This window comes from Budorcas taxicolor, chromosome 6 (assembly GCF_023091745.1).
Source record: "Budorcas taxicolor isolate Tak-1 chromosome 6, Takin1.1, whole genome shotgun sequence".
Classification (NCBI taxonomy): Eukaryota; Metazoa; Chordata; class Mammalia; order Artiodactyla; family Bovidae; genus Budorcas; species Budorcas taxicolor.
Genome location: NC_068915.1, coordinates 19,652,887 through 19,666,104, shown reverse-complemented (window position 1 = coordinate 19,666,104; position 13,218 = coordinate 19,652,887). Strand labels below are relative to the sequence as shown.

The 13,218-nt window shown below is 39.6% G+C and overlaps 1 protein-coding gene across 1 annotated transcript in view; it reads left to right on the top strand.

The window, feature by feature from the left end:
• The window catches only part of NPNT (nephronectin), a 77,767-nt gene that overhangs the window by 42,421 nt on the left and 22,128 nt on the right, over positions 1-13,218 (top strand). Inside the window, exons 5-10 of the mRNA XM_052642120.1 lie at positions 734-826; positions 5,937-6,056; positions 7,391-7,510; positions 9,356-9,490; positions 9,797-9,919; positions 11,278-11,667. Of these exons, the coding sequence (XP_052498080.1) occupies positions 734-826; positions 5,937-6,056; positions 7,391-7,510; positions 9,356-9,490; positions 9,797-9,919; positions 11,278-11,667 (981 nt within the window). The remainder of the gene's footprint in view (positions 1-733; positions 827-5,936; positions 6,057-7,390; positions 7,511-9,355; positions 9,491-9,796; positions 9,920-11,277; positions 11,668-13,218) is intronic.

Below are 13,218 nucleotides of genomic sequence, written 5' to 3'. Positions count from 1 at the left end.
TGGGACCTACTCATAATATTTTGGTAAGCTAATAATGGCAACACCATTTTTTTTTTTTTTTTTTGCAGAAAGCTTCTAATGTATATTCTTTTTTCCCCCAACCCCTGATATCTCAATCCATCTGTGTCTGGGCAGGGTTTCTTATGTATATTCTAATTAAAAGTGACCTAAATGTGACATTAGTTCTTACACCTGAATGAACACATAAATGATCTATCATGTTACTTATTTAAATGAGATCTTTATGCAGATCATAAGTTTATGCATGATTATGTAAGGTTTTAAACTGTTGTACAACATAATAATATAGGAAAAGATATTAAGTTGGTCTTTTAAGACCTAGATGTACCTAAACAGAGCAGGTTGATTATAGTCAATTTTTGTATAATCTTTGAATTTTCTCTTTGTTGATGACTAAAATCATTTTTAAAATGACCATTTCTTTTTTGTGTGTGCTTAAAAAAGTTGATTTGAAGATGTGGATTGTTAACTGATAATGTTTGTGTGTTCTTCGGAAGCAAGATAGCAGTGATAAATTTTAAGAAACACAGAAATTAAAATTGAAAAAGAGAAGCCAGAAGAACTAGAAACTTATTTTTGTAAAGTATCTAAAGCATTCTTTTTGAACTCTACCAACTTTATGTAATTGTTTAATATATACTTACAAAGATTTTTAGGGCTAAAATGACATCAGTTCAAAGTTGACTCTTATTACCTTCTTCCTGGTGTGAAGACGAACACCTCTACCCAACTCCTCTTGACCAAGGCAGTGAACAGCCTCTTTTGCAACCCCCGGATCATCCAGCCACCAGTTTGCCTTCAAGGGGTGAGCGCGCGTTGTCTCAGGTGGCCTGCGCCTCCCACCTGCACGGCTTCCTGCTGTGTTGTCACTTCTTGCCCGTGTCCTGAAGGCTCCCGCAGGAGCGCCCAGCCCTCCGTGTCCTGAGCATGTGAAGCAAGTGGCAGGAATTGTCAGCTGGTGCCGATTCTCTGCGCTTCTAAAAGCCTGGCGCCTCTGCTGTCCTTTCCCTGCCTCAAGTCCCCGTGGCCTTCCTTCTCTTCTGAGTTTCAAACTTTTTCTCAGAGAATCAGATAACCAAGTAGCTTCTGTTTTCTTATGTAGGCGAAGTCAGGAATTCCACAGCACCTGAGTTTGGGGTTTTGATGAACTTCTGAGTAGATTTTAGAAGTGTGCAAGTCCTCTTCCCCACCACCACATTTGGGGTGTAGAGTTTTAGGTCACCTGGAAATCAGACCATATGTGAGCTGCCCTCTTTTGGTGAACCAGCTTCCCTGGTGGCTCAGATGGTAAAGCATCTGCCTGCAATACGGGAGACCTGGGTTCGATCCTTGGGTTGGGAAGATCCCCTGGAGAAGGAAATGGCAACCCATTCCAGTACTCTTGCCTAGAAGATTCCATGGACTGAGGAGCCTGATAGGCTACAGTCCATGGGGTCGCAAAGAGTCAGACACGACTGAGCGACTTCACTTTCACTTTCTTGTGATATTAGAAAGTCTGAGCTCTGGTTCCCGCGCAGGCCTTAAGAGGCTCTGTCATCGTGCTCAGTCACGTCTGACTCTTTGCAATCCCATGGACTGTAGCCCTCCATGATCCCCTGTCCATGAAATTTCCCAGGCAAGGATATCGGAGGGGGCTGCCATTTCCTACTCCAGAGGATCTTCCTGACCCAGCGATTGAACCCGTGTCTCTTTCATCTCCTGTCTTGGCAGGCAGATTCTTTACCACTAGCACCACCTTGGAAGTCCCAAGTAGCTCTACAATTGTGAGCAAAATCTTAGCATTGCAATTAATAATAGGAAAGTAATTCCTGTTCTGGTCATCTGCAGGGCTGGTGTGAGAATAGAAATACCCAAAATATTAAAGTCTTCATTAGGCTGGAGAGTTTTGTAGAAAAATTAAATGGCAGTATAACTTTACAGTATTTCTGAAAGACTTTTTTTCCTCACTCATAAATTTAGGAACTTAGAATGACTGAATTAAATTCATTTAAATTATTAATTACTGCCTGTGCTCATAGAGAACTTGATTTAGATCAAGAAATTTAGGCAAGAGGATGAGTTTCAGAATCATTGAAAATTTAAGGGGTAAGAGTTATGCCAGTTGACATACTGAGATCTGTTTGCCTGTGACCTCTGCTTGAGTCAGACAAAATGCAAAAGCTTATTAGACTTCTGAGGCATTGCATAGTTCAAGCCTCAAAGGAAGAAAAAAAATATCCAAATTACATTAAATGAATGAAAGATGATATTCCTTAAAAATCCATAGCATTATTTCACTCAATGAATCTCTTCCAGATTTTCAAGCTAATTTTCAGTGTCTGCATGCTAATAAAATTTCTGATTCTGTTTTCTTCCTGAAGTGTAATTATAATGCTACGCAGCTTGCATTTTTGTCCTGGATCAGCTCCTACCCGCTTCCCCCCCCGACCCCAATCCAAGCTCCTGAATTCACCCACTTGCTTAAATATACTCCTGACTGTAATAGACACTCCTTAAGGATTGTATATATAGCAATATGAGTATTTGAATGTAAGTGGTTTAATTATAAAGTTCTGTCCTTGATGTGATAAGATAGGTACATGATAGAAGTCATTCATTCTCTTATAATAGATTTTCCTTATGAAGTATATTACATTATTACATTACAAACTTCTAGAGAAAGAGCAAAATTTAAGTAAATTTAAAACAAAGACACAACTTTTTTTTCCTACATTCTTTCATCAACTTCTAAGAGTGATCGGAGAAAGTTAGATCAAGGGGAATTTACTTGTTCTTTATAATCTGCTCGTTATTGTAGGAGCCTTTCCTATAAATTGGAAGTGTCATTTTCAAATTTCTGACTTAATTTGATAGTAATAAAAATGTTACAAGGGCTATTATGCTAGAGATTTTGGAAGCAGGAAACATCAACTTAATTTTATAAGGTCAATAAGAAAATAAGGTATTAGTCCCTCAGTCGTATCCTACTGTTTGTGACCCCGTGGACTCTAGCCCGTCAGGCTCCTCTGTCCATGGAATTACCCAGGCAAGAATGCTAGAGGGGGCAGCCATTTACTTCTCCAGGGAATCTTCCCAACCCAGGGATTGAACCTGAGTCTCCTGCATTGCAGGCAGAAATAAAGTACAAGATAGTAATCGTAGACTAGAAACTCTAAAGAATATTGAGGAAAAGGAAGTTCATCACAGGACACCAGATGCTTTTAATCTGTTGAAGCACCCTGCCTTAGAGTTCTAATATTTGGTAAATACTGAAAATCATGGATAATTGTGGAATTCTATTTCATCATTTCTGCAGTGGTTTTGTAAGGGTCAGTGGGAAATTTTTAGGAGACTTGCGTATGGCAGATGGGGCAATGGTGGCAGTCACTGAGGACGTGGACACCGGCCAGCTGTCAGGGGGTGTCACCCAGCCTGTCACCAGCTGTTAGAGTACAGCTTTCTCAAATTGCTTTCAGCCTATTTGGATGCTTATGTGTCAATTTAATAATAGTAAAATAGCCAACACGTGTCTCCATATTTGCCCCCCCTGAATACTGCATGTTTATTTCATTTTCCATATCATTTCATAGGTGATTCTCAGGTTTATTTGGGTCTTTTTTATTGGAATTATGATATCTTACTGATTTTTCATTTCCTTTCAGTTTTATGCTTCTTAACCCCTAAGTGTTTTTTCTTATGGGAAGGGAAAGGTAAATTTGATTGAAGACCACCAGCAATCCCAGTCTGAGTTGCAAAGACTCCCCTGGACATCCTCAGGGGCACTTAATCTGCCAAGGCTGGAGTGGCCTCAGCTGGGCTTCAGCTTTAATTCATGGCCCTAGTGTCCGCAGACATTTCCATTGGCCAAAATACGCCTTGTATACAAGCTGCCTGGTGCTATAAACATCTAACCAATCCCATCAGGAACCCCCAGAATTTTCTGATGCTTTTTCGGGGTTCTTAATTGACATCTTTTATATCCATCAGTATGCTTCCCTTGAGGTATAGAATTCGGTCTTACTCTATTCTTTGTTGTTCTATTCTATTCCTACTTTGTACAGAGGAATATTTAAAACACAAAGCCTTTCTCTTAATGTATTCAGATTTAAATACTATTTGCTATAATATCAGTCAGTTCAGTTCAGTCACTCAGTCGTGCCCAGCTCTGCGACCCTATGAATTGCAGCACACCAGGCCTCCCTGTCCATCACCAACTCCCGGAGTTCATTCAAACTCATGTCCATCAAGTCGGTGATGCCATCCAGCCATCTCATCCTCTGTCGTCCCCTTCTCCTAATATCAGTCAGGGATTTATCAAAGCCAGGTGTGAATCTGCAGGGACACATTAGGCATTGTAATTAACTCTTAGAACATGAGAAAGGATTGCTTGACTCTAATTTTTAATAAATATTGAAAAACAAGGTAGAAGAATATAAGAAGTGGAATTAATTTCTTTCTCTGTCTTTTCTCTTTGATTTAAAATTTTTACTCATTTTAACAGAGGGGGGAAAATCAAATTTTTGTTGATATTATAATTTGCAAAGCAGTTTCTTTGAGGAAATTTTAATTATGATTCTGTTTTGAATATCCTTGACTGGGCAAGCGTGTATGAAGTTTAAAAATAAAGAAAGCATAGAAGATGATGAAGGTATCTGGTTTATTTATGTAACCTCCCCAGGCTTCACCCAGCTGGGGATCTGCTTACAACTTGTATTAAGGTTAGAAAATGGACTAAGTCGGCAAGTTGGTAAAACAGCTTTAAAATTTTTATATGAAATAACAATTTGATGGTTTTATAAAACAATGTACTTGGTTACATTAAGTATATAAAAATGTATAGATTTTTAATAAATGAGCAGGTCAGATTTAAATTAGATTTGAAAACAACTTGTAACTAGCTATATTTCCAATTTGATGACATGAATTAATAGATAATTAAATTAGGCTAACCAGGTGCCTTTGCTGGCAGTCCTGGCAAAATAAACACACCATATTTCTTTTTAATGAAATCTGTATTTGGGGCATTAGTGTTTCAGTGTATATTTGTCATGAGATTTATTTTCACTTGAGGCAGTGTTCAACTTGGGTTGGAAAAGTCTCACGTGAAGTTCATTAACTCCCTTCATATTGATATTTAAACCAGTAAACCTAAAATACAGGATGACAGTCTATTATGTATTGTCCATTTGTATTTCTATATGCCCTTCCTAACTGCAGAATGAATGAAAATAATGTTGGAGGGTCTTTTTTTAAGTTTATTTTGTGACTCGCATGCTTTACTATAGTAGGAGACTGAAGCTTCTTCTTTAATCTGAGATCAGTTTATAGACTGTGAATAAGAGGAATCTTAACAGTGATCACTCTAATTCATTGAGCTTCTACTCTCTTAAAAAAAAATAGCCTTTCTTTGGGAAAGTCAAAGCAGTCTAATATTTTATACTTTCTATAACTAACATAGGTTCACACAGTATCCTCTTTAAACAGAGACAAGAAATTGAAGTAGGAAGATCACATGGGCCAGAGTGAATCTAGTAGTATAACCCCAGATGTTTTGAGGATGTTGAAGTCAGATAGATGGTGTGTACACTGCTCTTTCTAGGGATGATAAGCCATGTATGTGTCAGTGAGGAGAATCCCCCCAACTGTCTTCTGTAAACAGAGATCACACATGTTAGATTATTTAAGTCCCAGAAATTCACACAGCCTTCCATTGTTATAAGGCTTCTGGTCACCTTGGATAGCAGACTCTTCATGGCTCTAGTATAACCAGCATTAAAATGAAGACACTGTGAGCAAACAATCTCTTACGTTTATGGCTGGTTACTATAGCTTGATTGACTTTTTCCCTTCATTCTTCAGCACAGAGAAACATTTTCAGTGGTTCGCAGTGGTGTCGAGGTTTTGTCATCTTTCTGCTTCCACCTCGTTCTTTGCAGACCTAAACGAGTGTGGCCTGAAGCCGCGGCCCTGCAAGCACAGGTGCATGAACACTTTCGGCAGCTACAAGTGCTACTGTCTCAACGGATACATGCTTCTGCCGGATGGGTCCTGCTCAAGTATGTCAAGAATCTTAACTGCTTTATAAGTGCTCTGGGCTTGACTGCACGCTGTGCCCTGCAAGTGTGTGAAAGTGGCCTCCTAACCCTCCTCCCAAGCAGGATGTGAGCGCGTGTTTGTATGTGTGCCTGAGGAATGGGAAACCAGAAGAGCTGCCCACTGTAGATGTCTAGCATTCTTTTACCACGGGTGCCAATATCAAATTAATTTGGAAATGGTCTTCTGATGTTATTCCTAGCACATTTTCCCCTTCTTCCATCTGGTTTTAGAACTGTTCCATGTAGAAAAAGAACTTTGGTGACCATTTGAGGACTGTTGTGCTCTCCATAAGGCTGGACAGTAAACTGTTGGCTGGTAGGGAATCCACCCAGCCTGGTTATTGAGTATAAACCACCCATAAGTGGTTTATACTCAATAAACCACTCACTTCAGTTTTACATTTCTTTATAATAGTCTGAAGGCTACGTTATGGCTTTTTTCTTGAAAAAAGCATAGTTCAAATGAAAAAAAAATGCTTATAACTACTTATAACTACTTATAACTTAAAAGTAGATTTCACGTATGTCTATGTAAGAAAGAAATGGATGGTGTTTCCTGCTATCATTTGGATGTGTTTTATAAATGGACAATGGCCTAAAATTCTCTGCAGGCTGAATGTTGAATTGAGGTTGTGGTTATAGGATATCTAATAGTTAATGACTTGAATTTTATTTTTACTGAACTATCAGCTAGATCAGTTAATTGTCAATAGGTATCAGCTATCTCTAATTGGATTGCATTTTATAAAATAAAGAAGGTAGCTAATTTTATTTATTATTTCATATTTAGCATGGAACTTTTTGCAGTGAGGCGAGTTCATGCTTATGAACAAGTGGGAGGGATGCTAGACTCCTCTATCCTTGTACAACTCACTGGGAAATGTGCTGTACCTGGAGACATTTAAGGGATGGTTGAGACACTTACTTGGATGTTTTAGCTAAGACCAGCACTTAATATGAGTAATCTGGAAAAATAACCTCAATTTTCTATTTGGCTTGGCCACTGGAAAAAGTTCCATATGATTTTTCTAAGTTTTACATTTGTCTTTTAGTTCTTCAGATGCATTAAGGATCTTCCCCAGATACTAACAGAACTGGTTCACTTCTTAATCACCTCTGAGGGAAGAGATCTCCTTCCTATTTTTGACTTTTTTTTAGATTGTTGGAGAATTAAGCCCGTTTTGTCCTCATTGTTGATTCAGTGTCACTGATTTCAGGATAAGTAGAAAACATAGCTATTTTAGGTACCAGGCGTGCTCTCTGTCTCTCGAGGCAGACAGTCCCTGTCTTTCCAGGTGCCCTGACATGCTCCATGGCAAACTGTCAGTATGGCTGTGATGTTGTCAAAGGTCAAATTCGATGCAAGTGCCCCTCTCCTGGCCTCCAGCTGGCTCCTGATGGGAGGACCTGTGTGGGTGAGTCGTAAGACCAAGCATCTCTGTCAGCAGCCTCTTGAGGGTAAGGAAGAAAATGAAATGTGATGGAGGGACAGGAAAAGGGCAGTTAAATAACATCAGGTAATTAGTTGCCCTTGAGAGGATATCCCATGTCTCACAGGGGGACCTCCTCTCTCTGTGAAAACCTTGTGAGGGGCGGGAGGAAGGTGCAGCTGGAGGAAACCACATGTGCCAAGGCACTGAAGTTTAGAGGGGGCGTGGTGTTCAGGGAACAAGAAAAGCTCAGTATTTCTAGGACTTAAGAGGCAGTGACCATTGAAGCTGAGCGGGTAGACAGGGCAGGCTGCATGTCCTGCACTCAAGGATTTGATTTTTTCCCCTGTAAATTAGGAAGGCACTAAAGATAAGAGTGTGTGGGCTTTGATTTCAAACCTGGCTCTGCCATAGACTTGATATGTAACCTTAGGTAAGAGATTTCTTTTCTTTGAGCTTGAGTCCTCTCATTTTTAAAATGGGAGTAATGCCACATGGAACGCTTGGGAGGATTGAATGAGATCATGGATGCAAAGAGCTTAGCATCTAGTAAGCTAAGCTTGTAGTACCTTGCATGGAGTAAGCACTGAGTGAATGGAGGTGTTTGGGGGCTCGAGAGAGATTTATTGAGTACTTTCTGTATTCCAGACACAGTTAAGTGCTAGGATGTAGAGTAATGGACAAAGCAGACCAGATTTTAATCCTTATAAAACTGATATTTTAATGGGAGAGACAGAAAGAAATATCCAGTGAAACTGCAAACAATGCCAACTGTTAATATGAGGTACTAAGAGAGGGAAAAACAGAAAGGATCTGTTTTAGAAAATAATGGTCAAGATAGCCGTGGAGTAAGACCTGGACCGCCGGCCATGTGAAGAATCAGCCAAGCAGGTGAACGTGTTCTACAGTACTGCAGTGAAAGAGAGGCTGACTTCTTTGAGGTCTGGAAAGAAAGAAGACCATACCCTTAAGTACACAGTATAAGGGGTGGTGGCTTAAAATACAGCTGGTGAGGGAGGTGAGGACTGTTTATTACAGGGTCACCAAAGACATGGTGAGGAACGAGGAATGGATTCAGAAAGCAAGTAGAAACAGTTGAGAGTTTTGAGCTTGGAAACAATCCCTTCTTAGGTCTTGAGAGTGAAAGTTGCTCAGTCATGTCTGACTCTTTGCGACCCATGGACTGTAGCCTGCCAGGCTCCTCTGTCCATGGAATTCTTCAGGCAAGAATACTGAAGTCGGTAGACATTCCCTTCTCCAGGAGATCAAACCCAGGTCTCCCTCATTGCAGGCGAATTCTTTACCATCTGAGCTACCAGGGAAGCCCTCTTATGACTTACTAAAATCATTTGTTGGCAGTTGAGTGGGAATGCTTTGGAGGGGGTAAGACTGGCAGAGGAAAGGCCAGTTTGGAGGCTCCTATAATAGTCTATCCCGGGAGAGCTTGGATGACAGTCATAGCAGTAGGTGAAGAGCAGAGTAAATGAGTTCACAGAATTTGCCAGAGAAACAAACAGCTGGGATCGATGCTTTGGAGCTTAAGGGAAATAGGGTTGTCAAGGATGACTCACGTGTTTAGTTCAAGCTAGCAGGGGATACAGGTGAGTGCATCCTGTGATGTGATACAAGGGGAGGACAGCTTGGGTTGGAAGGATGAATTGAAATTTGGAGATACAGAATTTATGTTGCCTGCCAGGGCAACCAGCCGGATAACATTTATGATGAGCCACTACGTCAGGCAACCGTTTGCAGATAACTGTTTCTTTGAAAATCTACTCCACCTGAACATGCTGTTGCTCTTCCTAAAATGCAGTTGGCTTCTGTTTCTAGACATTGATGAATGTGCTACTGGAAGAGCCTCCTGCCCCAGATACAGGCAGTGTGTGAACACTTTTGGGAGTTACATCTGCAAATGTCATAAAGGCTTCGACCTCATGTACATAGGAGGCAGATACCAATGTCACGGTAATAAGCCCCAGCCATTGCATGATGTTGTTTTTTCCTGTGGAGCGGAAAGATCTGTTAATTATGATGGTGACTGGGCTGTCAAGGGCACAGGAGGTTACTGGCAATTAAATTAAGCAGACGTGAAATTCAAACCCTGGTACTTCTGGATGCAAATGTACTTTATTTCTTCCCTTTATCTGCGATTTTATATGAACATTCACATTGCAAAAAAGAGGCTTTTTTTTTTTTTTAAACTATGTATTTTTTTGAGTCATTGTATTTATCTCCCAAATAAACTTCTTCTTTTCCTACTTCCTGATGCAGATATAGATGAATGCTCCCTTGGGCAGTATCAGTGCAGCAGCTTTGCGCGATGTTACAACATACACGGGTCCTACAAGTGTACCTGTAAAGACGGATACCAGGGCGATGGACTGAAGTGTGTGTGTGAGTCATGCTTCTCTCCCAGCTCTGAATTCCAGCAGGAAGTACAGGGTTACACAAAGGCCATTGCTAGAGAAGATAAGGAACAAGATTAATTATCAAAGAAATATCATTTTTCATAGCTAGTAAAACTAGTCTTTGAGTTCTAGAAATAAAATCACTTGCTCAGGTGTTTTAAAAAATTAAAGACTCAATGATAGACTTTAATCTTAAAAGCTTTCAGTTCCTTGACCAAACTCTCTCAATAGCTTCTGTTTAGCTGGTAAGGCATTTTAGAGCCCTTCCTGAGAATTTGATTTTGTTACCATCAGAAATACAGGTATGTTTGTCATCATCATTAGACTATAATGATGGGATAATCTGAATATTTTGTACATTTTTGTTCCTCTGGTTTATGCCTCCAATTTAGCATTTCTGTATTTATTTTCTCTCTGTTCAGAACTGTTTTGCTTTTTAAAACTTTATCCGTTCTATTTGTAGTATGGCTATGTTAGTAGATAAACATGGAAAAAAATACCCTCCAAGATGAAAGTTTCACAAACCAAAGGCCACAATTTAGCATACATTTCATGCAGCAATAGATAAATTACAAATTTCTGTAGTAAAATATTTACTGAAGATCATGGGGCATAAAATCAGGATTAAAGGATTTTTGAAGGGTCATGTAGTTATACTACCAGTCTGGAGTAGATCATTCCAGGAAGATTAAATATTAATTCCTTTTGGTGAATACAATCAAGGACAAAGTTTCTACAAGTGATCTTCATGATCTCTGGACATTTTTCTAAAAAGCAATTGTATAAATTAATAAAGGGGAAGGAAAACCAAATATAAAACAAATAGAGCATTTAGTGAGAATGTGTTTGTGTGAATTGAATTTATATAAAGTGTGGAAGAGAAAAGTATTAGTCTTTAGACAATTCTAAACATAATTTTATATTGCTAATATACATGTACCATGGGGACATTTAACATTGACTCTAAATATACATTTCTCATACTTAAAATTTTAGAATATCTCTGCATTAAAGTCTCATTGGTTCTTGTTTCTTTCTATTTTACAAATACTTAAAACTGTGTTTCGATACATTTCACTATAGAAACACAATATAATTCTTGTATACATCCACTAGATATGTTTATGTGATATGTGTTTGAGTATATATATATATATTATATATACACACTAGTATTGGCTCTTTTTTTTTTAAACAGTGACTTACATTAGGGGAATATTCTAAATGTAAAAAGTAAGCCTCATTGGCATGAGGTATTTTGATGTGTTTGTTTCTTACAAGTCGATATCTTTCTTTTTAAGGAGAGATGGTTATGCATTAATTAAAATATATTTACTCTTCTAGATATTCCAAGAGTAATGATTGAACCTTCAGGTCCTATTCATGTACCAAAGGGAAATGGTACCATCTCAAAGGGCGATGGAGGACACAGTAATTGGATTCCTGATGTCAGAAGTACTAGGTGGCCTCTGAAGACACCATACATACCTCCTGTCACCACCGACAGGCCCACTTCTAAGCCAACAGCAAGGCCTACACCAAAGCCAATGCCAGAGCCTACACCACCTCCACCCCCACCCACAGAACTCAGAACACCTCCACCAGCAACAACCCCGGAACGACCAACCACCAGCCTGGCAACCGTAGCACCAGTTGCCGCCACATCTCCAAGAGAGTTTACAGTTGACAACAGGATACACACGGATCCTCAGAAACCTCGAGGAGATGTGTTCAGTGAGTCACAAATGTTGCCACATTTGGGGGGATTTTTCCTGCAGTTCGTTTGAGATGTAATTGACATTCAGCATTGTGGAAGGTTAAGGACGTACAGCATGATGGGTTGACTTATACTGTGCTGTGCTTAGTCGCTCAGTTGTGTCCCGCTCTTTGTGACTCCGTGGACTGTAGCCCGCCAGGCTCCTCTGTCCATGGGGATTCTCCAGGCAGGAATACTGGAGTGGGTTGCCATGCCCTCCTCCAGGGGGTCTTCCTAATCCAGAGATCAAACCCAGGTCTTTTGCCCATTATTTAATTGAATTATTGGTGGTTTTATTTTTGCTATGAGGTTAGATGAGTTTCCTGTTTATTTTAGATACTAACCCCTTGCCAGATATATGATTTGCAAATATTTTTCCTCATTCCATAGGCGGTCTCTTCACTCTGTTGATGGTTTCTTTTGCTGTGCAGCAGCTTTCTAGTTTGATGTCATTCTGCTTATTATTTTCTTGCTTGTGTTTTAGGTCCCATCAAAGAAAATCATTGCCAAGACCCATGTTGAGGAACGTTCTTCCTGTTTTTTTCTAGGAGTTTTGTGGTTTCAGGTCTTTTGTTCAAGTCTTGAGTTCATTTCAAACTAATTTTTGTGAGTAGTATAAGGGTCTAGATTCATTCTTTTACCTGTTATTGACCACTTTTCCCAGCACCATTTATAAAGAGACTGAATTTTCTCCATTAAGTATTCTTGGGTCCCTTGTCTAATGTTATTTGACCTTATGTGCTTGGGTTTATTTTTGAGCTCCTGATTTTGTTCCATTGGTCTAAATGTCTGTTTTTATGCCAGTACCATATTGATTGATGATTGTATCTTTCTAGGACAGCTTAAAGTCAGGAAGTGTGTGCCTACCACCTTGTTCTTCTTTCTCAGGATTGCTTTGGCTGTTTGTGGTCTTTTATGTTAGCCACAGGCCATGTCTTGAATGAGAACTAGTTATGCATAGTAGAAGTCATATATCCCCATTGTTACATATTATAAAGAGCTATATGAAAGTCTGTCAGTTGGGCAACTAAGAATGTGAGTAGAAAAGGAAAGAAGAAGTAGATCATAGCTTCGATTCAGTATGAGAATTCTCCTAACCTATTCAGATTTACTTGAAAACTTTCAGAGATGGGGAGCTTAACATAGCACGTATCATTTAACTTTTAATCTAAGTGTTCATTCATTCAACCAATAAACATTTTCAGTACATTTTAGAATGCCAGGCCCTATATTAGGCACTGGGCTTATGAAGGTAAAACAGAAAAGCATATACTCTGATGGAAAAGACAGTTGCCCCGAAGATAACTGTACTTAGTGGGAGAGAAGTGGAGGTAGGGAAGAGGGGTACCTAACTGGCCAGGGACAGTTTGGGGAATGGGGAGGCTTCTTTAGTGAAATGGGGCAAAGGGGATTAAAAAAAGGGAGGCATGGTTCACGGGCACAACAGAGGCACAAGGGTAGGAAGCAGCATAGCATATGCAATCAGCTACCAGCAAATTGGCAGGTTAAGCCAAGGACTGATGAGAAAA